The following is a 26,656-nucleotide window of genomic DNA, read 5'->3' on the forward strand; positions in this document are numbered from 1 at the left end:
TGTATTTTGGTGGGATTTATGTGACAAAGAAAAAGCGATGCATCATTTTGAGGTGGAAGAGGTACATGATGTTCAGTTTATTATTGTTTTTATTAGTTTTATTTTACAAACAAAAAATGTGAAAAATTGTATGTATTAGTCAGTGATTGTCAATACTTTGTGAAACAGTTTTAAAGTAGTATGTCACTTCTGTCTCACTCAGTTTTGTACACCTACAGACTGAAAAGTCAGCCAATTCATCTTCTCTAAATACTTCGAACTCAGGGCGATGTAGTTTTATTTCAGCAACCTCTTATTGCCATTCTTCTATAATGGCCAAGTTGATAAAACTAGAAGTTGTCCTGTGCTGTGGATCTCTGCAGCTCCTCCAGAGTTACCAGAGTTAGCTACTTCCCTCATTAATGTTCACCTCCCGACAAGTTGAAAGCACCAGTTAAAAATACTAAATAATTACTTTGTAAATCTTTCATTTCTGTGATTTAATCATGAAATATCAGGTAACACTTTTTTTGACGGGTTGTGAATAAGACACCGTCATAAACATGACATAACCCCTGTCATGAACATGAGTAAGTCTTCATGAATATTTATGACTGCTGTCATGAAGTGTCATTTGGTAAATCATGACACTTTTAATACAAAGTTGACATTATTCAAAATGTCTTTGTTATGACAACTTGGCATTAACCAATACTCATCATATACCATAATGGTAGTCATAATAATGTCATTAAGGGTTATTACACTGTGAAAAACGTTAACAAAACAGTAATTATTTCTCCCTACCTGAAATAAAGTGGAACAAGTAGCACCAGGTATGACGATGTCATTAAGTGTTATTACAGTGTCAAATGCTATATTAACAGAGTCATTAATATTAACTCTTGCTTCAAGTCAAGTGAAACAAGTAGCACCAGGTATGATAATGTCATTAAGTGTCATTAGAGTGTTATAAAAGAATTACCAATTAAGGTTGAAAGATTATGTAGGTAAGAGATAATATTAATAACCAATTTATGACAGATCATGATTTCTTGGTTTATGTCAAGTTGTCATAACAAAGACATTTTGTATTCACAACCTGTCAAATAAAGTGTTATCCAATATTTTCATGAAATAAAGTAAAAAACAAACAACTTATCTGAAGGTCTTGAAAAAGGTCTGAGGAAGGAGAAATGTTTTCTAACTTTTTGGGTTGAATTTGTTTTATTTTTGTTGGACTGGAAAATGTGGATCTAATCCAAATGAGAACTCCTTGCTGTTGCTAAGTTTGGTCGTAAGCTAAGTGTTTATAACTTTAACTTCCAGTTCAGTTGCTGGAAGTTCATGGCCCGACTTCAATGATATCAAAATCAAGGTATACGAACTGTGGTGAAGCGAGCAATCTTTTGGTCTATCTGAGGCGGTGGACAGAGGGCAGAAAAAAAATCCTGAAAGCTAAATATAGGGAAGATCTTAAGAAGAGTCCAAGAATGTTCCTGTCTGAGAACATAAACTACCACAGGAGATGTTTGAGGACTTTCAGTTCCTCAGATGTTTAAAAAGCAGCTTTGACCATAAACCCCACCGCAGCAGTTCACTTTCAATGTAGAACATTATTTACATCTGTGGAAATGTTTTGTGGCATTTAACACTGTTCTCATCATTTCCTTTGCACATTTAATCTTGGACCAGTTCTACAAAGGGAAATCTGAAAAGTGTGTAGTCAGCCAGCCCCCTCGACTCTGTCTTTCTTCTCTCTTTCGCGCATCATACTTTGCTTCCTCAGCTGCTTTTGCGCTCACATTTTTCGGCCCATCCAAACAGCGAAACCTTGTCGTTGGGGAAATAGTTGCTGTATAATCACAAGAGGAACTGTTGTGGTCGACTCCTTTGCAGCTTTTGCACCATTTACCACATTTGCCACCGCGCACCACCCCACATTGCCCCAATTTCTCGCTGTTCCGCTCATGCTCTTGTGTTTTGGCTTTCTTTTTAAAAGACAGGATGAAATAAAATAAAAATAATCTTAAAGTGAACCGCCGGTAGACTGGAGGACTCACTTTTAAAGCATAATTCCAGGACAGGTTTTACAAATAAAAGCTGTGCTCTGTTTTCACTGTTAGTCTATTTTAGGAGAGTTATTTTCATGGTTCACTTTAGTACATGTTCAGTTTCTTCCTACCACATTACCAGATAAAACCTGATTACAGATCAGTGTTTTTGCTTTGTCTGCTGCTGTCCACTACAGAATGTCTCTTTGCAAATCCAAACGCCTCAGAGAAAATAAAAGCTGCTTTACTTCATTTAGACTTTACCTTCATGCACAGTGGAGCCACATTTGTTGGTGTTATTGCTAATTATAAGTTTTAAAAAGCCTTAAAATAAATGTACCATTTATGCAACTGCATAACCGTACTCTGCAAAAACGCTAAAAATCAAATTTTAATTTAAAATATTTTTTTCCGTAAAGAGAGTAAATCCCATGGTAAGACGTGACTGTTTTCAACTAAACCACTGGCAACACATTTGCTGACATAAAGGTATGAATTACTTTTTCTTATTATTATTATATTTAAGTGGATCTGAGTCTTTATGGGTCAATAATTAGTCATTAGTGACATGACATAGAGGCTTATTTCTTTTAGCAGCTGGCAGGTAGGCAACCAGGACGGTCCATATTCATCTTGGCACCACATATAATGAGCAGGATGATAAAAAGATTTAAATTGAAAACATCTCCAAAGCTCACTGCAGCAAAGAGTGGCACAGAACTTCTACTGGGACTTTAACTCTTCATTGTTACCCACAGGGGACGATCTGTGACGCCGTGGAACCTTGTTAGACTGAATGTCACGATGAACTGCTTGAAAAATTAGGCTGTATGTTGTATAACACTTTGGTGCCGTTTATCATTAAAGATTTTGTTTGTTTGTTTTTGAAAGGATTATGAGCACAAACATGGTCATGTCTATGCAGGAATGATTAAACTGATACAAAATCGACTTGCTTTCATGATCCTCAAACTCTTCAGGCCTGAATCAAATAGGAAAACCATTTAGGACAGAAGGGGATAAAACGGGACCTGAGACTCTGGAGGAATTATCAAAGACTTTTCTCTCTGTAAACTCCAGCTTCATGTTTGCAGAAGTAACAATAATTGTATTGTAAACGCTTCTGCAATCAAACAAGCAAGAGAAACAGATCAAATAAAATAGCATGAAAGTTTTCGAAGAGAGGTTCGCCAACTGGGGAAGGGAGATCTTAAGTGTACGATACATCTAGGGGAGTCCAAGAATGTTCCCGTCTGAGAACATAAACTACCCCAGGAGATGTGTGATCCAAACACGGCATTTAAACTTGTTTCACCTCTGGTCTGGCTCAGTTTCACAGTTTCTGTTCGGGGTGCACCGATTGCATTTTTCTGGCCGATGACCGATCTTTAAAAATAACACAGATTTTTTTTTTTTGGCTAAAAAGTCATTAAATAAACCAATAAGGTCACTAAGCCGGCAACATTAGGATAAGTCCTGCTAACCACACACCTGCAGACGAAGCTTTTTGGGCGGGTCTGTTTTTCGCTCCTCTCTGCCAGCAGAGCTAATGGGGACAGTAGCTGAATTTTTGCGGAGGTAGATAAGATGGTTGGATAAGATCGGTTGCACGTTTCAGTGGTTCCCAGTTTTGGGCTTATCGTCCAAAACTGAGGAACACGTGGGCCGATTTATCAGTGCACCCCGACTACTTCCTGCCAATAAAAATGGCTGTCGCTGTGCTTCACTGAGCAGATTAAGAGGGAAGATGTAAACTTTACTAAACATTACAACTCTTTACGTGACAATCATGAAACGGACACAGGAGCCACCTTTAAAGGTATATTTTTGTAAAACCTGGTGGGAGTGTGAGACAAAACAGACAATACTGTGTTGCTACGATACACGTGATACATGATAGAGATGTTATGTACAAAACAACAAAGACGTGGTTCAGATGGAGCCGGACGGCGATGACGCGAATGAGACGTGTTGCTGTGTGGATGGTACTGTGCTTTGGCAGCGATATAAATAAGTCATTTTTTTTTTCTTTTTTTTTTAAATGAAGGATTAAAGATGTGGGACGTGGAGGGAGTATTGCCTCGAATGCTCCTCGCCCTGAGAAGTTCAGACGTTGTTCAGTTCAGACGGCGGTGCTTTTGTCACGACGCCGTCAGACAAGAGCCGAGTGATTGCACCGCAGCTGGGGATTTATGGGTCTAATTTTCCGCAAATTGTCCAAGTTAAAAAAAAAAAAAAAAAAAAAAAAAAAAAAAAGCTTGAGAAACAAACAGAGAAGACAAAAGTTAATCAACAGAAAGCGTGGATGAGATCCGTGACTTTATTTGCATAGCAAGAGTCCCTGCTTCATTTTGTCCTGATGTCCAACGTCGTTTCCCGGGTAAACGCCGGGCTTTCTACGTCACCCAGCTGTCCATTCTCATCTGTTTCACAGTCGGGCTCTCGGCGCCGTCCGACCGGGCCGCGGGGAGCAGGCGGAGGTCCTGCCGTCGCTTATGCTGCTGCTGCTCCTCCCGGTCGCTGCCATCCTCGTGGGAGCTGCAGGACGAGCCGACGCTGCCGGCGGGGGACCTGCCCAGGTCCGCCCGGGAGGACAGTGAGCCAGGAGGAGGGGCAGGAGCGGGGCGAGGCGGGCCGGGGTGATGGGTCATGTACCCGAGCTGGGATAGGTGGTCACGCGGCGGGGAGATGGGCTCCGCTTTGATGCTGATGTTGTGGCCGGTGCTGATGGAGAGGTTGGAGTTGGCCGACCTGCAAAAAAAATTTAAAATAATAATAATTTTTTTTAAAAAGCAGAGACAACCAGGAGAGTTGAGTGAAAGCGCCATCTGGTGGGAAAAAAGTAGAACTTTCTACAACTGACTCATTCGATTTCTGTTTGCTTTATTCCCTGAATGCATTTCTATGCTCATCCATTGATGAGCATAAAAATGCTCATCAATGGAATTTTAATCCGACTCTCAAAACCTCTAAACCGGGGTTGTCCAACATGCAGTGCACGGGCGATCTGCAGCTCTTTGGTGGATTTTTTTGCGGCCCTTCTGACCTAAATTCTAGAATCAGGGACCTTTTTCTTCACTCGAGGTGATTTTTTTTTTTTTTTTACTGGAAAATAATGCAATCAAAACAACATTAAGTGAAACAAATAGAATCTAATTTATAAACAAAGTTTTTGTGTTCATGTTAATTTTGGAGGAACTAGAACCACAAACATTAACCTGCTTTTACAGAGAGGAAAATATCACAACCCAAATAATAACTTTAGAAACTAGATACATGCTACAATAGTTTATTGATTTGTTTTCTACAAAGAAAAGACCATTTTGTCAATTTCAATAAAACTGTCATTTTTTTACATTTGTAACTGAGCAGAGGAAATAAAAAGGCACAAAGAGCTTGTTTTAAAAATGTTATTTTTTTTAAATGTTCTAAACTTTTTGCCATAAGGGCCAAAATTGTTAAGTTGAAAGAACATGGGGTCACAAATTTAAAAAAATTTTTTTTACAAACAATTTAGAGCATCACGAGGCTGCAGATCTTTACAGCTCTCTGCAAAATCTGCAGTATTTTTGCCGTCATTGCTTAAAACCTTTCAAAAATACGCACTCATTTATTTTAACTTATATTTTATAATTATTACTGAAAAATAGATACGATTTTACAATTTTTAAAATATTTTTCAATGTACTGAAAAATATATTCTATTGTTTTATTTTTGCATTCGTTTCTCATCTTCCTGCAAGTTTTTTTTAGGTCTCCGTAGCGCCCCCTGGTGGCCCATGACGTAAAACACTGCTTTACATCATAAAAACATCAAAAAGTCACCAATTCTGGAACAAGCAATAAACATTTTGTCAAGTGCCGTCATCAAAATCATCAAACAAATACACATCAAATATATTGATATGTTATTACTAATCAAAGCCAGCTCTAAACTGATTAGCCTTAGTTTAATGGAATTCAGTGTTTCTGCAGTCTTGCATTTTTCTGGGATTTTGTTCCAGATTAGCTGAGCGCAAAAAGTGAACCTTGCTTCTCCATTAACACAGATCCGTTAGAACCAAGACCCATTCCGGTATCGGAAGCCTCCAGGCGCTCACCCCAGGGAGCTGAGCTGGTGCTGCTCCCAGGGCGTCATGGAGCCCAGAGAGTGGTCCGCGGCCGAGCCGAAGCCCGTCATGTCGGCGCTGTTCAGGGAGTAATCTGGGCAACAGAGAGACGGGACGCGTTCAGCGACAGCTCTCAATGAGAGTCGGAGTGAAAACAGAAGCATTCCTACTGTCTGGAATCCTCACTTTTCTCACGTTACAACCACAAACCTCAATGTCTTGTGTTGGTAATTTATGTGAAAGATGTTAAGTGGAAGGAAGGTGATGGGATGCTGTCAAAATGTTTTACAAATACAAATCTGAACAAAGACGTTTCTGTAAGACTGTTATAATAAAACCCACTGCGGTCAGCAACATTCAGATTTATTATTATTAATATAAATCCAACTGTTCTCAGCCTCAGAGGTTTATTAGAGAACATTATCATTTGTCTTCCACTTCACACTTATAAGCTAACTTATAAACTGTATAGAAATTATTAATATTGCAAACTATTCTGGTTTGCATATTAAACCAGAAAGAACCCCAAACAAACCTGCAGCGCTGCTGTAGGCTGAGCTGATGCTGGAGTAACCCAGACTCTGGTGAGTCAGGCTGGGTGTGGCGATGGAGACCACTGGGGTGGAGAGAGGCTGAGCGGACTGACCGCCGCCCAGCCGCTCGCTACTCTGAAAATAACAATAACAATAATAGTGACATTATTAAATAGAAGAAGAATATGTTTATGATGAGATTTCAGATCTTTTTCTGTAACCGTTCGCGATATAGTCACAGAGGATGCAATGCCCTGTTTCAACCACATGATGTCAGTATAAACCTAATTTAAAAAAGAAACAGGCTTGGACTTTGGTGTATCTGTTATTGAACCGAAAATATATTTATAGTTTAATTAGTTTTGCCTTCATGTTTTTCATGATGCGACGGATGTTCAGGAAAGCCTGTAAAGTTCCTGCTTGTTGAAAATAAGTTGATGAAGTTCAGAGAAACTTTCTGAACCATTTGCTGCAGCTGTAGCTACGTTTTCCCTTTTTAACGCAAGGACCTCATTATGCTTACTGAGCAATTACTAAATGCAGACTGATGAGATTTGTAAAAAAAGAAAAAAAAAATTTAGGAAGGAAAAAATATATACATTTTTGTTGTACTTTATTCTTAGAACCAGGTAATGATTTACTTTACAGCAGAAATTTATGAAGAAAAGCTTTTGCTACGCATAGCAAAGCTAACTGTTACAGAGCACTAAAAGTTTTGTGCTGTTCCTCCCGGAGCTGTTGTTGCCGTTCTGGCCTGATAAAGTGAGCGATGACATCATTGCAAACGATGTCACTGCTGAATAAACACACACACACACGCGTGTGTAGAGGGTTGAAAACAACAAAAATAAAAATAGGAAGCTACACCATTCTAAAATGGATCTCCCTGCTTTTCTCAGCGGTGCGTCCGACTCTACTGTCGGAGAATCTTCAGTTTAGCTATTGCTGTAATGAATCTGACACAGGCGGACATGCTCAGTTCCTCCTGTGAATCGCTTTGCTGAATCCGAGCCGGTACTGGTCCGTGCAGAACAGAAGAGCGAGCATGCATGAAGGGGGGAAGTGAAAGGCGCCTTTGGAAATGATCTAATCAAGAGGGCTGCTTCTTAAAACTGCAAAGACTGGCCTGGTCCATTTTGTTTATAGTTGCTGCTTCACACCACAGTAAAACCAATAAAGCTCGGTGGTTAACACTCCTGCACAACAATGCTGCGTGAATTACGGCTGTGTCGAGGAGAGCCGTGTTGGAGGAGTTACCAGGATTTGGTCTGAAGATGCAGGTTTTCCAGATAATCCAAACTTATTGCAGTCTTACTTTCGCATTTACAATACTGGCCAATCATTGCAATGGTTACTTCTGACTTTGGAAAAGCATCTGTCGGAGAAGGCTGTAAAACTGAAGCTATCACATTGGAAACATATTTAGTACTTTATGTGGACAGGGGCTGGTATATTTTTCTTGCAGTACCATGAGATGAAGTACAAACTAGGAATGGGACTTTAATGTGTTAAGTACAATTAATGAATTGCATAGATTTTAATGGGTTAAACAGTTTAGCACAATTAATTGCATTTTTTTTTTACATTAAAAAGGTTCCGCCCAGAACTATTGTATTTGCACGTTTCTGGTACGCCAGTAAATCTGACGCACAAGCAACATCTGGAAGCAACAGTAATGTCTATTTACTCAGTAATTTCACAGCAAAAAGGGTTTTTGAAATGAAAATGTTGCTTTGCTTGTTAATGTACAGTTTTCAATTAAATGAAGAAATTGACAATTAAAAGTAACTAATTAATTACAGACCCTTAAATTTCTAATCAATGAAATAGCTTTATTTCCATGAAATGCAACACGCCGCTGGAGAGTTTTTAATAATATTGGGAAGCCATTTTCTGATCCGTGTTTAAAACCTGCTAACAGTGTAACTAACCCTGTGAGTGACGGCTGCTAATGTAGAGTCACTGGGTGTCGATTCATTTTAAAACAAAACACTGACATTAATGACTAATACTGGAGAAACTCTTCAGGCTAAATGTGGGTCTTATATGCAATTTCCTGTCACAACAACAGACTTTAGGATTGTTTAACAACAGAAAATGTTACATTCCTCAAGGAAGCAGAGCCATTTAAGCACGTAAGACACTGCAAACATTTTTTTAAAATGTTATGTAACTCAGTTTATTCCAATTCTTATGTTATCTTCGATAGAGAAAGGCAAACAAATAAAACTGAATATTACTAAATATTGTGCTACCAACCCAAAAGTTTAAAACTCAAGATGCTACATAGATTCACGACACATGAAATTAATTATATCCACTGAGGGAACCAAAAATGGCAGACAATTGGAATGTTCAATGAGACAGATTAAATAGGAATATAAATAAAAAAAGAAATGCTACAGTCGTAACTCATGTCCCGGATCTGTAATGCCTCCATGCCTTGTGAATTTTCCCCCCAAACTTTTGAATGGGTTTTATTTCACAAACCCATCAAGCCTGCAGTTTTCCCTGTTGCTTTGGGTCTTTTTCAACTACTCCCCCCCTTCCCACTCAACTTTCCATTAATACGCCTGGACACAGCCAGCTTATGACTTTTTGTGGTTTGCTCTGTGGAGAGCGTCTGATGGACGGCTCTAAAGTCTGGAATCTTCCTCGTGAATGTGCAGTATTTTCTTTTTATTCATAATATACACAATCGTGGGGTTTTCTATCTTGGTTTTTCACAGCTTTCCCGGAACACCGTGTGGGTGAGAACGAGGTCCATACCAGCATCATTCCTTTGCAGTGAGGGATGACCACCCGCAGGTCGCCTTTGCGGCCGCCGGGGATCGGGCCGCTGGCCTGGTGCGGAAGAGAAGGTGGAGATTTGGCCGGTCCGGTCTTCCCCAGGATGCCTCCACCGCTGGAGCCCATGAATCCGTTCACTGAGAAAGAGACGACTGATGAATGACGGAAAGCCGAATCCGTATGGTCTCATTAAAACATCCCGTCTGTAGGTTCTTAGACTCGACTCGTTCAGGAATCGGGGAAAAAAATATTTTACTATCAGATTTATTCATATGTATTGGTGTCATCCTGTCCACAACAAAGCTAACCCTGAATGGAGAAAGAACAGCTATACGTTATCCATCCATCCTTCCATCCATTTTCTGTTCACCCTTGTCCTTAGTGGGGTCAGGAGGGTTTCTGGTGTTTATCTCCAGCTAACGTTCCGATCGAGAGGCGGGATCACCCTGGACAGGTCGCCAGTCTGTCGCAGGCTATACATTATACAAGAGATAATAATTAATAATTCATTTGTTCTCTCTCTGTTTCTCCTAACATTATGTAATGGCAACATTTCCAGGATTTAGCTCTGGGAAAATTGTTGTAAGGTCTGAACAAACAATATTTATGCATGTGAAGAAGAGTAGATCATAAACACCCTGGACCTCGTAACATCTTGTCACACTCCAGCAGCACTCTGGATAAATATCAATGCGATTCTTTTGGCAGTGCAGCATCCAAAAATCAGTCGGGCTTCTCAGGCCACTGGCACACAGGAATCTATATATGAGTAGTGAGGAGAGCGCACACCTCCAAATTGCACAAATTGCACGGTTGCTCTGTAGAGAGTCTTACTGCAGTGAGAATCAGGGCTTGTTTATGAGAAAGGCTCATAGAAAATGTCCTTGTAATCCATGTTTAGTTGTGCTATCTGAACCATAACCACGTGACCGGGTTTGTTACGTAGAATTTTCCTCAGAAGTTATTGCGATAAACGATAACATTGTTGCTTTGAGACCATTTTCAAGTAGTATAACAGTAATGTAAGAACACCTTCTCAAAGATTAATACACTTTAAATACTAACGATCATTTAACACCGGGAGACGTTTTAAATATTCAACATAAATAAACAAAACAACAGAAACAAGAAATAAAATAAATTACGAATCAAAATTGTCCTTCAAAGAATGTTCTAGTTGAGACCAGTGAACCACACTGAAGACTTTTATAACACAGCTTTTGGCAGAAAGAGAGAGAGGAAGAAAGAAAAGCAAATAAATCATGCAACTGAAAATCATTGAAGTTGTTTTAATTTGTCATGTGACGTGTTGAGTCATTGCTTATTGCGATAGGCCAAAAAAAACCCAATACATTCTCTTGTATTCTTTAAAGGTGCTAATAATCCCATAAAAATGAGAAAAAAGGGAAATGTTTCTTTTTCTCAACAAGGTTGAAACTGTTGAAGGGTTTGGTACTCCTTACATTTAGTACAGCTCTGCAGCCTGACACCAGATTTAAGGCAGTAGCCCATGGTAGCTTAATCTTGTACCTCATAGCTAAATCCTGATGTGATCACAGAGTTGCACCAAGTAAAGGCTATTGTTGATTTCACAAAATGGAGGCTATTAAGTTCTTCTGGAGAGCGCGGTGCAGCCAGAATCAGAGCGACAGAGTGAAGCAGAAAGCATTTAGGAAGCCAACACACACTGACTCAGTGGTCCCACCCTGAAGCTGAGATGTGATAAACCGGAGGCCTCATGACGTCATCGACAGGACACAACCCAAAGACAACAGGCCTCAATCCTACACGCTTCGACTTCAACGGATCACAGGAAAACAAAGTGTGTGAAAGCGCTGTGTGTGTGTCAGAGCATGTTTATAAGATACATACCAGCTGCTCCAGAGCCATTGTGCAGAGCCAGATCTGAGCTGCCCTGCAGGCCACCTAATGGTGAGCACACACGCACGCGCACGCGCACGCGCACGCACCCGCACCCGCACCCGCACCCGCACGCACGCACGCACGCACGCACGCACGCACGCACGCACGCACGCACGCACGCACGCACACACACACACACACACACACACACACACACACACACACACACACACACACACACACACACACACACAGAGAGAGAGAAATGCGTCTTTAGAGACCTTTTCGGTGATTTTTGTTCACAAGGTGCATATAATCTTTTTCACAAACCTTCGTGCTTCCTTGAAATGTTTAATTTCTTTAGAGAAATTTCAAGTTCAGTCATATGTTTCCCTTCAATAAAACTGGGCTATTACCAAACTGCCATTCACAAACGATTATTCATGAAAATATATTCACAGACACGTACAAACACACCAAGCATGCTAAGTATTGTTGTCAGACATTGCAGGTATCTTCTTTATTTAATTATATAGCCATTTGGAGCACATTTGGCCACCTGGGCCTCCCATCACTTTAGCGTCACTCTGTGGCTCTTTCCTTAAAAGTGTTAACAATGCCGTGACACTAACCTGTGTTTCCGGTGCTGGGAGGTCTTTGTGAGGAGTTTGTGTGTCTGTGGGTGTGTGTGTGAGGCGAGCAGAGGATCCCGCTGTCAGACAGCACTGCTGTGGCTGCAGCTAGAGCCTGGGAAGTCACTCCTCCTCCTCCTGCTGCTGCTCCTCCTGCTCTTCCTCCTCTTCCTCCTCCTCCTCCTTCATGGCAATAGGTGGTGCTGCCTGATGCTGGATGCATGAAATGCTGCTGCGGCTGACCTGTGGACTGGTGGGAACGAAAGTCCAGATAAGTTTATTTGTATGGCACGTTTCAGCAACAAGGTTGTTCAAAGTGCTTTACACCATTCAGTCACCTATTATGAAACAGGCAACAAACACTGCATGAACGTAACGTCTGTAATAATTAAGTTGAACATGTACCAGAGTCTTTGACATTTTCTCATTTGTCTTTCAGATGTGAAAAATGCATCTCCTCGATCAAACCCAACATTTCATAATTTATTCTTCTGTTTCAATGTGACAATAATAATAAAAAAGCCTACCAAAACGTTGCCTACTATTTTATGACTTTTCATCATGTTGTCGAACTCTTCGTTGATCTTTTTGTATTTCTCCTCGGTGCTGGGAGTGAGGACGTAGGACGACTCGTTGTCTGGGCTGTCGCAGCCTCTGTGCTCCTTCTTATGCAGCGCCTTTGGGTAAAAAGCAGCACGCAAAAGAACAAAGTCAATTAAAGATCGGCGGAAAACAACTTTTTTTTTTTTTGACAATGCAAGCGAGGCGGTAGATGGAGGGGATGGATCAGACATGCTAAAGAAGTTTTAGGAAACTTATTTTTGGTGTTTTTTAAATGTCAGAGGTGAGATCTCTGAATAGAATAGCATCATTGTTACAGAACAACATGACTAGTTGTATTCCCTTTAGGTGGAAAATTTAAAAAAATAATACAATACAATCAAAAACACTTTTCATGTAAAAACAAACAATTTAAAAAAGGAATAAAATGTATATTTACTAAATATTTCACCACTAAATGTTACAAAAAAAAACTTCCTTCACTCTGTCCATATTTCACAGTTATTTTAATTATTGCACAGTATATTCCCAGTAAGACATTCTGCGATCTTCTCAGTTGTTTCACATTTGAGTGGCAACAAGTTCATGAACAGAACCTGCAACGTCACAGCAGAACCACAAGTGTGTTTTATTAGGACACAAATCGACTTATTTCGCAAAACTGCAATGGAAGCACTTGTTCCCCAGTCATACGAGTCACATGATCAACGACATCGCTACTGACGCAAACCACCACGAAGACGACCACAGGAAGTACGGTAATTGGAGAACGATGATGCGGTGTGTTTTTAATGACTTTTTGTGTGATCAAACGCGTTCACGTGTGATTTTTAATTGCCTTTCTTATTTAAGGTAATTAATGTAACTCTATTTATATAGCATATCTTCAGCAACAAGGCAATTCGAAGTGCTTTACTTGAATTAGAAGGAAATGTAAACAAAATAACAAACCAAAGAGAAAAAGAAAAAAAAGTTTTTAAAAATCTAGATATTAGTTCCCCATGTTTAAGACTAAGTAGTTTGTAATTTATATCAGATTCTTGCTCTGAAAATGTTAATCTAAGGAAGTAAAAGAGAGTTCCTCTGTATTCTAAGTTTGTTCTAATTCCTGATTTAATGGAAAAATCTTGTTTGCAAAATTAGAATTTTTTTCAACATTAATGGAATATCAACAAAGTTCTACACATATCTGTAATGGAAACGCAGCTTGTAAACATATATATAAAAATATTCTATCAAAGCCAGTAGCTACCATTAATTTAAAAAGTCTGTGGTAAAAAGCATTCAGATTTACAAAACAAACAAAGAAACAAACAAAACACATATCGCTGTTTTTAGAGCTCAGCTTGACTTTATCAGTTGTAGATGATTTCACACAGAAAACATCCTTGGCTCCACCTTACCGGAGCAAGATATGCATCTTAAAGTTTACATAATTCCCCTTCCTCAAACAGAGCTGGCTCAGTGTTGAACCTTTGTTTCCACAGCGCTGTTAGCGAAACACTGGGAAAGACGACGGACCATGAAAACAACAGCAGCATAACAGCAGCACGGCGGAGTGTTTGAGTGGATTTAACGGCACCTGCACTAGCAGACGAGCCTGGAGCTCTGCGGTCTCCCTCCTCTCTGCTCCTCTCATTATAAGGTCACAGCGTGAACGGGACGGACTGGCCGACCGGCACACAGCCGCTGCATTCCCAGACACTGGTAGTTACCCCAAAGCTTTAAAAACACTCTGACACGTCTATTTTTCACCACAGACCTTGAACGCCACTTTCTCAGCCGGGCGACCTCTCGAGGGGTCACACACTCGAGCTCTCGTAAAGCAGCAGAGCGCTTCAACGCTCTCGTAAACTCGTGAAACGAGCGCACATGTGCTGCGTCTTCTCTGATCCGGTCAGAGGAATCCTCTGACAGCGACGCGAGTCCGAGAGGAACTGCAGAACTTTTTAAGAGCTCCGCACTTCGAAAGCTGTGCTGTCAGCTCCCCAGAGCACTTTCTCCCAGATAATTGACGCGACCCCTATATGGGTTGTGGCAAATAGCAGCTGGGACTTCCCATAGTTTTCTTTCGACAATGTTTTCTTTCTGTTTTCTTTTTTTCCCCCTCGCAGCCAGCTGGTAGAGATGCAGCGACATGATGTACATATCTGTATCGGTCCCGATGTTGAAGAAAATCCTAGAACAGGAATCAGTGACCATGTGCACAATCTATGAGGTCAGATCTATTCGGTGTAACTCTCTGCTTTGTACACTGAGCGACGTCATGCTTTATTATTATTATTTTACATCGCATCTAGAATTCCTAATTACACTTAAGAACATTTTTGAAAGAAGATTTGTTGAAGTTTATTTTACATTTGACGAAAGCAATCAACCTGCTGTTTCTGTCAGTTTCAGTTTCTTTATTATTTATTTCACGTTGGCTGTTTCGCTCCTAATTGCACTGACTGAACTAATTAAAGTTGTTTTTACATGTTTGACCAAACCTGTGACGCTATTGGTGTATTTAAAAATAAAAAATGTGAAGTACTCCTGCTGAGTTAGCAAATAAATTTGTAATTCAGTTCATTTATGTCTGTGTTTAAGAAAAAGAAACATTTTTAGTCAGGTGTTTTTTGTATCAGTCGATACTTAACCTCAGGTACCGGTATTTTATTGGAAGAGGGAAAAAAATTTGGATCAGCACGTCCAATATTTCTTGAGTGCACAATAAAATACAGCAGCTGTCCAGATCTTGTGCTGTCCCTGTCTGTTGGTTGTTATTTGTTATGTAATTGTTTTCTGTTGATGATGTTTTTATTACTGTTATTATTTTGTACTTTCTTAACAGAACTATGTGTCCTGTCCTGGGGATTGTGTGGTAAAGTGTTTAGTTTCTTCTCAGAGGACAAATTTAGCCACTGTTCTAATTCCTGCATATTTACACCGCCATGATTTGTGGCCATATTGATTAATGTGCACTGTCCTAATCAAGTCAACTAAATTAAATTATGTTCTTCTACCACAACCATCATCTCGGTAAGCTTGCAGTTGTCCCAGGTTCTTCTGTTTTTAGACGATGATGGACTGCGCTGGACGGTGAAGACTGAGCCACAGGACCTGAGTCTTTCTCCCCCAGCTGCACGTGTGGACAGGAACGGTAAAACGGGAGACTTGTTGTAACTCTTCCTGTTGTGAGTAAGAATCCCCTTTTCAGTTTTTTTTATGTATACTATATGAATAAATAAATGAAATTAAAAACATACATCATTTTCCTTCCACTTCACAATTTGTGCTGTTATGTGCTGTGAAAAACCTCCAAGAAATACATAAAGGTTTGTGGTTGTAGTTTAAAACGAAGTGGAAAACTTGAAGAGCTGTGACTACTGTTGCAAGGAACTGGATGTCCATCAATCAGCCTGTCCATCAATTCTGTTTAGTATTTCAACGGAAAGAAACAAAACAGCAAACTTTACTTCTCCCCTCCAACAGCAGGTTGATACACAACCTAAACATATTTAAGCTAAACTGTTTAGTCAGTCTATATCCTACGTATGCAGAGGAGACAACAAGTTGAACAACTAAGGGTTAATTAGCTGTTTTTAATGGTTTAAAGTAAACTGACTCAATATTGCAGCTCATCTGGATGGAATAGTGACATTAGTATTCATGATCTGACAGCTGAAACACACCCTAACCTTAGTTTTTATTTTACATATTTGTAATATCATGAGACAGTATGAAAATATCTGTCTCATACTGCCATGACAGTACCAGATATGTAAAAAAAAAAAAAAACAGAAAAACTCCAGATTTTTTTTCCATAAAAGTTGCAGCTGCAGCTCTAATAATCCTGAACTTCCTCCAGAGTTTGTGTATAACATTTAGAGCCATTGCAAGCTAATGTTTACTTACTTAAGCTAATGTTTTCATCACTTCCCGCAGAGACCAGGACAGAGAACTGTAAAAATCTTAAAAACAAAAGTCATAGAGTTTATAATGATAAACTATTTCATGATATTCTCAAAAGCTTTACTTTTAGAATAAAGGCGTAGCGTTAGCTGGTGGAGCTACAGTAATTGACGGTTTTCAAAGGTACATCTAATAATAAATGTCAAGGACTGTAATTATTGAAACTGGTTGATTTGAAGATGAGCTGATCACATATTCTATATCCTATTTATCATTTCACAACACAAGCTGAATGCCTCCAGCAGGCTGGACACGCTCTGATGAGGGGGTCGGCTCACCCAGCGGCCGAGGTGGGAGGACAGCAGCTCAAGCTCCGGCTCAGCGCTTACCGTTACATAATGAGGGCTGTTGCCATGGCAAAGGGTCCACTCAGAAAGTTAACACTACAATTAAAAACAGGGAACAAAATAAGGGAACGTAAATATTAACTATAGTAGGAAAACAAAGCAGACTGAACTTTACTGAATCTACTAACCGACTTTATTTCCTAAATGCAGTGATCCGATATTAATACCAGTATCGGTTCCAAAATTGAAAAAGATTCTAGATCTGGTGGCAATGTGCCCCATTCATAAAAGCAGATCTATTCAGGCTAATTCTATGCTCTGTGCTCTTGGTGACACTATGTTTTATTGTTTATTTTACTTTACATTTCAAATTCCTAATTACACCTTCTGAACCATTTGAGAGAAAGTTTGTTGTAGTTTATCTTTTCTATGTTTTACCAATGTAGTCAACCTATTGTTTCTGTCAGCTTCTTTATTATTTATTTTACACTGGTTGTTATAGTCCTAATTGCCCTGACTGAAGGTGTTTTTATTTGTTTTCAAGCTTCTGAAGTTACTGATGTATTTAGTGTGCTGCACCAGTGCAGTTATCTAATAAATGTTTAATTCAGTACATTTATGTCTGTGTTTGAAAAAAAAAAGGAAACTTTTTTAGTCAGCACCGTTTTTCTGTATGGGATTGATGCCGGACCTCAGATATCAGTATCAGTATCGATATCAGTATCGATATTGGGAGTGACAAAAAGTAGATTGGTGCTTTCTTAGCTTCTTGTATTAAATACTCTACTCTTCTTACAGCTCTCCTGCTAGCCTGATGGAGACCAAATTGGACGCCACGAGTCCATAGCATCTGTGTCCATCTTTATAATGCATGTCTTTTCCTGAAAAATGCACTAAGAGGCTAATACTGGATGACACCAGGAGAGAGAGGAGCAGAGCAGAACAAGGGCATGTGGGTCGAGCAGGATTTAGTCCCGAGACTCACACAGTGAGATAAGTCTCCATAGATATGTGTGTGTGTGCGCGTGTGTGTGTGGGTGTGTAGGGGGGTTTAAAGCACTGCATCATGTCTGGCCTCTGAGGACTATCTCTAAGTGTCTGTTACAGGATCTGAGGGTGTGTGCCTTCTTATCATCTCAAATGTCAAAGCGGGCTTTAGCGGATCTCCAAAGGCATCTGGCTGGTCGCCACCAAGAGGCATGAGCTGCACTGTTAAGAATCACAGCATGGTGAGGGTGATGTCTTGTAGCTGTTGGGGCTGCATCAAAGATAAAATAAAGCCCCGCGTTGCCCCCCCAGTGAGCCTCTTTCAGGCGAGTGACTACTGCCCCGCGGGGCTAAAAATAGGGCACAATACTTGAGATTTGATCCGACAAATCGCTAGCAGTATTAAAAAAAAAAAGTAAAAAGCAGACTCCAGGAGAACGCGTCCCATAGGAAATGTGCGGTGAACCAAATAACGGCTGAGCCGCACGCCGAGCTTTCAGCTTCCACTCTGTCGTAGTTCTTCTCTTTCTGCTGAACTTCTCATTCACCTCCGCAGGCTGACATGACTGAACTGCATACCTACAGAGTCTCTGTTGTTGTTGAAACTTCACTGTGCTGGACGCGAGCCTGGGTCAATTATAGTGACAAAAGCAAACTGTCAGAAAAATGAAGTGACCAGCGAGGGCTTTCGGGCTGTTTTACATGGCCAGGAGTCTTCTCTGTTTCTGCTTGGAGCTTCATCTGTGAAGCATTTGACTGGTTTTACTGTTGGGATCAATAAGAAAGCGAGCTTTGAAACATTTACAGCGCTGCAGTGGGAATGGGCCTGCGTGACTTTGTCACGGAACGGTTACCTTTGGTAAAACGCGCCACAGTTTCATGGCCTTGTGGTGTGCATGTCTGCACGTTTTACACCGCTAAAGCCTACCCAGTATTTTTAGTCTAGTTTTTAGTGCAAACATCGCAGCACACTTGAAATAAGACTAAACTAACTCACAATTGACTTTCAGCAAGAAAAACGCAATTATTTTAAGTTAATAATTCCTTAATATCAATGAAAAAGTTCTAGTTCCACTGGCAGATTATTTCACTTATAACATGGGAAAAATGCCTCCAATAAATTAAATAATCTGCCAGTGGAACTAGAAATTTTTCATCAATATTAAGGGATTATTGAATCAAAACAAGCTCCTGTATCTTGCAGAAAAGTTACTCATGAGTTAGTTGTGTCTTATTTAAAGTGTATTGCGATATTTGCACTGGAAAATAGATTAAAAACACTTGGTAAGAACTTGTGTTTTTGTTGTGTAACAGAATAAGCAACAATTATTCTGCTGTTAGGACAACATTTAGAACAATTATAATGCTGCTAACTAGGAGTGCACCGATTACAGTCTCTTGGCTGATCACCAATCTTTAAAAACCCCGACGAGGCAATTCTGATTAAGGTTGAGATCTTTTTTTTTTTTTGTCTGAAAAAGTGCGAAATATAACAAAGTTGCTATGTTGGCAGCAATAGAGGAACACAAAGAGAACGAGCTGATATTAGCTTGTTCATTTGCCAGGCTAAATCATTCTGGCGTCTAATAAGTAGAAATGTTTTTAAAATCCTAGATGACCTAAAGCAGGAGAAATTTAGTCTTTTTTTATTGTCAAACAGTGAGGAAAGAAAGGAAGAAAAGCAAGGTTCGGCACATTAAACTCCATCAGCACTGATTTGATCAAACGTGAAGCCAAACGCACCCAAAAGCAGAAGTTTTTGTGTGAAAAACTCAATGACTCAACAGGCTGCGGAGACACATGTGATTGCAGTAACTTGTAGTAACGTTCAGTTGTTGATGGTGTGGTAGAGATAACCTTTGACCTACGCTTCGGAACCTATGTTGGATCAGCCTTCATTGAGGTTCATGCACACACACACACACACATTGCATGTTTGCGTGGCTATCTTTGTGGGGACTTTCCATTGACTTCCCTTCATTTCTACAGCCTAAACCTTATCCTAATCCTAACCATTGCATACCAACCCTACCCAAAACTCAATTCACACCTTAGTCCTAAATCTAACCTCTGACCTAAAAACAGTGTTTCCCCTTGTGGGGTCCAGGCTTCAGTCCCCACAACGTAGTATGTTTCAGTAAAATGCTCCCCATCTGGTATTACAAACAAACTCCTGCACACACACACCAGCTTTCTTAAGGCTGCATCCCAATGTCTTCCTGTGTATTATTTGTTAGAAGCCTGACCAGAATGCCAGACTGAAAAGGGAGTCGGCTTAATGTAGCACCCCAATAAACAGAGCCAGTCGATACAACACCAGCGACCTTTGGGCATAGTGCAAGTTTTATCCTACGCTGAGTGCTGGAGTCCAACAATAAGACACACTAATTTATAAAAGGTCTGGAGGCTCTTTTGGAGGGATCATACTAAACAAACAGTGACAACAGCACTAGTTATTTCTCATTTATCTTACAACAATACAGCACTGTTCACAGCTAGTTGAGCAAATGAGATGTCACAATTAGGTTGCCGTTTCCAAAAATATGACCCCAAACTGAACAGGCCCTTCTCAGAAAAATGACTAAAGATTAAAAGCTGCTCTGTCACCACAGTTGCCGTTACCAGTGATTTCTAATCGTGATTAAGCTCTAAACAAAACTATTTTAAAAACGCAGAGATAAGATGAGCCGATAGAAAACCATAAACAATGACGAACCATGACAGACAAGTACAAATATGGGTTTTCTTCTTTCTTTTTGGTTGTTGCACACGTCTTATTTGGTATTCTATTGTAAGAGTGCTTCAGAAACATTTGTTAAATTTGCTCAAATTAATAAATGTTAATATCTTCAATAGGCTCATCTAAGTTTAATATTAGTCTTTTCTTCAAATAGCCTGGTTTTTCTTATTCTCAATCTATTGTGGTTCTAACCGCAAATAAATTGGGATCATTTGCCAGCGTCAGTCAACAATCTTAATTTCAACCGGACTTAATAATTACTTGTGCCTCCTTTAACAGTCAGCCAGTTTGTTTTTGCACCGACGCATGAAAAAGACGCCAAAATGAACAATTTAAAAGTGGTGGCATTATTTTAAAAACTCTTTCACGGCAGGCCGTACCCGTCATTCCCATTGCCGATCCAAAAGGTACATTAGATGCTCAGTGTCGCAAAAAAAGTGCCACCAGTTAAACAGTTACTGGTGTCTTCAGCTCCCACATTTGAGGAGTAGATGATGCAACAATGGTGGCAAAACGTTACCTTTCCAAACTCGTCGTTGACAACTGGTTTGATGTCATTTAAATAAAAATGAAATGATCATTTTTGGTCATTTTTACATACATTAAAAAATATTTGTACATTTGTTCTGTGTGGAAAAAAAAGAAAAAACTTGAGTGTTAAATTTTCCTGCCTGATCATAATAATTTGATCCCAAGGAGCTTCTTGTGGGACCTCTCCGACACGGGACGCCTGTTGTAATGAGAGGGGCCCGTCCTTTAAATATAGTCAAATTTCATGCTTAAATGTTGCAAATGGACAGACCAATATGTAAACAAGCAGCCTTCCAATTCGTCAGGTGCTGCCTTAGCCGGCTCGTCTGTCTGCATGACATTTGTGGGAATAAATAAAATGAGGTGGAGAGAAGGCAAATTCTGCACGGCTAATGGCTCTCGGAGCTTCCCCAGGTGCCCAGTTGTGGTTTCACAGCTGGAGAGTTTACACAAACACTCTTTAGTATCAATATTTGAATTGTGCATATTGATAATCTTTACTGGAACTGGTTAACATTTAGAAATTGTTCATCATCTCGAAGAGGCTTTACCGATTATGTTACTGGCTTCGGACATGTGAGGTTGGCAAAGGAGGAACTTTTTTGAAGCTTGAAGGCTTTTCCACATTGAAGGCTGCCACAAAGTGGAGCCTTAAATGTACATTTTCAGGAAGTAAATGTATCTAATTTCCTCTGAAGGAGTAAAATCACAAACTTAGTGCAAGTGTGAGGGTCAGGCTCCAAGAAAGGCAAACACACAGTGGAAGTTTAAATAGACAGAACATGGGTCATGTTGGCCATTCGTGTCTAACAGCAGAGCCAATGAGTAGAGACTAAGAAACAGGACAAGCATCTCACTGAAACACCGGTGTTTCAGGAAAGTGGGTGTTTGCTGGCGTGTGCAACGAAAACGGCGGGAAAAAACTTTGATGCTGCTGAGACTTCATCCTAAGCCGAGTCAGACTGCCGCTCGTTTTATGGCAACATCTGTAATTTGAACACGACTTCTAGACGCCGCGTTCAAGACATCTAAAAGTCTGCACACGTCTTGTGCAGGAGAATTTGACACCGAATGTGTGGAGCGGCTCCAACTGATGGCAGCTCGACCTACTTTTTGATTAATTTAGCTGGTGAGTATTTGACCAGTCTGTAGTTGTTTTACGTTGTTGATGTGACAATGCTCCACAATTACTCACAACCCCACCAGATTTCCTTTCATATTGAACAGATTTTTACTTGTGCACATACTTTTTTCACTTCTTAAAAAAAACACGAGAGACAAACAGTTTTTAACAACTAGAAAAACAAATGTTCTTTTTGTTTCATTTGAGTTTTTAAGTTTTGTTACTTGTGACCAGAATTAGTTTGCATTTATATTTATCCACTTTATATTTTCTTTGACGCACTAAACATGTTCTGTGATTTTGACATATTGACATAAGAATATATTATTTCCTTCTAGTGACTGTTCATAAAGAAAAGTAAAAGAAAACAATAACTATGTTTTGATGTTACATATTTGTTTAGCCCAAGAAAAAAAAATAAAATAAGAAAAGCAGAAAATGTGGAATATCATCTATGATGTTGTTATTTTAAAAATATATATCGAGATAAAATCTTTTGGCAACGTTGCCCACGTGAAAACAAAACATTTTTCTGAAAAAAATTGGAATTGAGCATCAAGAACGTAGTCGTTCACGCAGCAGGCTGCATGATGGGCATTTAACTTTCATATGGCAACTTTTAATATATTGCTAAAAATCTAAATTGTAATATACCACATGCAGAGCACCTTTCATTCCAGTATACACATAATAAAAAACAGAAAGCGAATAAAAACTATACATACTTTAATATCGAACAGGACTTGAGCTTTCACAGAATTTGCTTCTTTCCTCACATTTAGAGCCACATTAAACCTGCTTCTCACCAGCATAAGTGGTGGCATGTATTTACACAATACTGAGAGCAACTCTAACGGCCTCAAAGTGCACATCACAATATCCGATTAAATAGTTAGAATTTGAGAAATGAAACCGATCTGCCTATCTGTTATTCATATTTTCGTCTCGTTGTCACACAAAAACTTAGGCTCTGTTTTTTAAATTATGAACATTTCACTTCCTCACATTTTCAAAGAAAAACAGTGAAGTAAGGAGACATCAAGAGGAAATTCTGAGCTCTACACTGGAGCACAAAATTCCCCTTTTGAAAATACATCTTTTTTGTCATTTCCTTCCCTTTTCTTGACATGGACGAAGAAAGCGTCGGTCAGACAGATTCCCCCTCTCACTAACTGTACATGCACACGCCTCATGGCGGCTGATGCAAAACAAGCCGTGTTGTACGTGAGGCGTATTTTGCATGTCGCGCCTTTTAATCAAAACTAATATGCTCTCTCTATAAACAGAATGCACACGGAGTAAATAAGACGAACGGGAGGCAAAGCGAATCCTCTGAAGACGCCGCCGTCGACTCCTTACCTCTAAAATGTCGGTGTTGGTTCTGCTCTCGTGGGGCTCGTTGTACTCTGTGTACTTCAGCAGGACTTTGTCCATGTCCGTGCTGGCGTACTGGAACAGCTTGTTGGAGCTGTTGAAGATGATGAGGGCTATTTCACAGTCGCAGAGAACGCTCAGCTCGTAGGCCTTCTTCATCAGGCCGAACTTCCTCTTCATGAAAGTCACCTGGAGGAGCAAAACAAACGCAAACTAACCAAATGGATTTGTGTCAGCAGCTCTGTCGGTGGCCTAATCTATGACTGAATACCACCGGCCCCTGTGATGTCCTCTGACGAATTTAAAGGGGACCTACTTTGTAAAACCCACTTTTTGCAGGGTTTCATCCGTCCGTTGGGTTTGTTGGTGTCTGAAAAATTTGTTTCTTCTAAAACCTCCCGATTGTTGTGTCACAATCAATACTCGTCTCACCCCCCAAGCCGAGCGCAGCTTAGCAACAACTGTGGAGCTCCAGCATATTTGGTCAGCTGGTTTTGCCACTGTATTTGTTGTACAATGGCCACTGGAAAAGACTTTTTTTTGGCTGTAGTGGCCTTTATTTCAAAGTGCTGTGACAGAAAAGTAATGAGAAAGAGAAAAGATAGGGATCAAAGGTCACCAGACCGGGAATCAAATCTGCAACAGCCCACATTTCTAAAGAAGTATTTTTTTCTACAGATCCCCGATGAATCATAAGGCCTCTTTATGTGGATTGTGCTTCACCCCTGCATCACCACAGCACCCCCGAAAAGACTTACTGTTGACTCACTATCCAGAGACCACCTGCTGCATTCTTGTTGGTTGTCAGGGAGGCGCCACTGCTGCTTTTCAAAGATGTGCGGTTGTATATTGGCGCATCTGTTTGTAGCCATTTTCACGTGTGAGAATAAGTGTTGAGTTGGAGGGCGTGGCCAGCAGCAGTTTATCTGGATTTAAGGTGACAAGCGGACCTTAAGCAGGAACCCAAAGTCAGCAGGACTGAGCAGACTGGAATCTCATTTTCTAAGAATGAGTTTGTGCCAAAACATTTAATGAGCATGATTTTTCAATAGCCCATCGACCTGTCCTAACCTGTTCATTAGGTCACCTTTGATAATGTGTTGACTGAATCAATCCCAGCTTTATTGCAAAAACTTCTCCTTCAGCTGATAAATTGTATAGAATCAAATGGAAAGATGATTCATATTCTCAACGCCTTCATGTATGGAGTGTCTGTTTGTAATGCTGACAGTGAGCACCAGGTGATCGTTCTCTTTCATCCCTGTCTCACTCCCTGCTGTGAATCAGACGGCGTTTTTCTGGCGGTAAATGTTTCTGTGATCATCAGACCTTCTGGGATCCTGACGCTGAAGGTCTGATCATACATTATATTTAGACTTTTTTTTTATTTATTTTCGTTCCTCACGTGTATCTGATGAAGTCCCCGATTCTGATGTTTCAAAATCAACCTGGTTATGAAAGTTATAAACACAACCTTCCTATTTGTGAGTTTCTGGTGGTGGTGTGCCGATAAATCTGACTCACAAGCGACATCGACAAACAACAACAACAGATGACATAGTCGCTTCTCCTGGCCAACCGGAGGTTTGTTTTTTACTAAAAAAACAAAACTGATCTGACTGGACGCTGGAACAGACTGTTGTGTTCAAATTGTGCTACAGTGAGTTTAAAAGGAGCCTAAAATAGCATCTCGATGCAAAAAAAATTTCGACGTCATCATTTTTCCCACAGCCTACATTTCTAAAGAAGTATTTATTTCTACAGAACTCCCATGAATCATCAGCGACCCTTGACCCTTGACAGCCAAATTGGTATAAGAACACCAATCTGAGGCTTCAATAACCTAACAGATTAAAAACAATAGATACATTTTCATGCTGAGCTCACCTCTCTATTTATTCAATTATTTAGCAGCAAAAAGGGGTTTTGAATAGAATATTTTGCTGATTTTGTCGACATTTGATTTTTGACTAAAATGCGACTGATTGCGATTACGAAATTTCAAGGTTAATTTCATAACTGGATTACAATTTTTTAATTGACCTCCACCACAACGGAAAAGCTTTCAAAATTCATACTTTGTTTATATTGTAATTTGTATACAAAAAATTTTTTGTTTACTATAAAAAAGATCAAAATCATTTAATTTGAGATGTAGCCTAATTGCTTAATCATAAAAAGTGCCGATTAATCGTTAGTAGCAGCACGAAATTACACATTATTCCCACTTTGACGACAGGCTGATCCAACAAATGCATTTGACTGAGCCCTGGTACCCGACACCCCCTCACCGCACCGGGATTTGCTTAACGTGTTGTTGTTTTCCACCGCCTGAAAGCCAGTCAGTTGAGCAGACAGTTCTCGGTGCAGATCAGAGCGTATTTGCATACTGGCCCGACCGGCGCAGGAGGCGCTCTGCAGAGTCCGACTGCTGAGTGGGACCAGACATCCTGCGCTCGGAGCGCCGAGGATGATCACCAACTGCAGAGGTGAGGGGGAGCTTAAGGACTCTGTTTAGGCTCCAATATGTTCAGGTGAGAAAGCACAACTAAATAAATAACCATCTCATTGCTGTTGGTAGATAAGTGACGGTGCTTTTCACTGCAAAAACACAAAATCTTACCAAGTAATTTTGGTCTAGCTTCTAATGCAAATAAAGCAAACTTGAAATGAGACGAAACGTTCTTGCAAATATCGTGTTAGACTCTGACCAATCAGAGTCAGGTATCGTGTAGTAGTTGGTGCTTTTAATCAGTTTTCACTTAATTAAATCCAAGTCTATGGAACACAAAATGTCACTACAATCACTATGTCCTTCTAAAATCTTTCAGAAAATCATAAAAGTGCATCCAAACACATTGTACCTTTCGCCAAATATCGTGATACATATCGTATCGTGAGATTATTGTATTGCTACACCCCCTATATATATATATATATATATATATATATATATATATATATATATATATATATATATATATATATATATATATATATATATATATATATATATATATGAAGTGAAATATGTACCAGACAGATAAAATGAGAAAGCAGAAAAAATGGCTAAAAACAGATGATGTACTTGAAAGATAAAACAAAACCGCAAGCCAACTTCCTAAAATAGAGCCCATGA

General features: G+C 39.8%; 1 protein-coding gene across 4 annotated transcripts in view; it reads right to left on the reverse strand.

The window, feature by feature from the left end:
- Positions 1-4,073: 4,073 nt before the first annotated feature.
- The window catches only part of LOC122847129 (myocyte-specific enhancer factor 2A-like), a 46,814-nt gene continuing 24,231 nt past the window's right edge, over positions 4,074-26,656 (reverse strand). For 2 of the 4 annotated variants that reach the window (XM_044144510.1, XM_044144517.1), the window contains 8 exons: positions 23,503-23,706; positions 12,488-12,637; positions 11,961-12,210; positions 11,338-11,391; positions 9,445-9,602; positions 6,678-6,810; positions 6,134-6,236; positions 4,074-4,784 (listed from right to left, as the gene is read on the reverse strand). In XM_044144510.1, coding sequence (XP_044000445.1) covers positions 4,430-4,784; positions 6,134-6,236; positions 6,678-6,810; positions 9,445-9,602; positions 11,338-11,391; positions 11,961-12,210; positions 12,488-12,637; positions 23,503-23,706 — 1,407 coding nt within the window. In that variant the 3' untranslated portion in view covers positions 4,074-4,429. Of the gene's footprint in view, positions 4,785-6,133; positions 6,237-6,677; positions 6,811-9,444; positions 9,603-11,337; positions 11,392-11,960; positions 12,211-12,487; positions 12,638-14,103; positions 14,249-23,502; positions 23,707-26,656 lie in introns of those variants that run through there. The other 2 variants (XM_044144525.1, XM_044144536.1) reach the window with 2 other exon arrangements.

The sequence above is a fragment of the Gambusia affinis genome, linkage group LG02, assembly GCF_019740435.1.
Source record: "Gambusia affinis linkage group LG02, SWU_Gaff_1.0, whole genome shotgun sequence".
Taxonomy (NCBI): Eukaryota; Metazoa; Chordata; class Actinopteri; order Cyprinodontiformes; family Poeciliidae; genus Gambusia; species Gambusia affinis.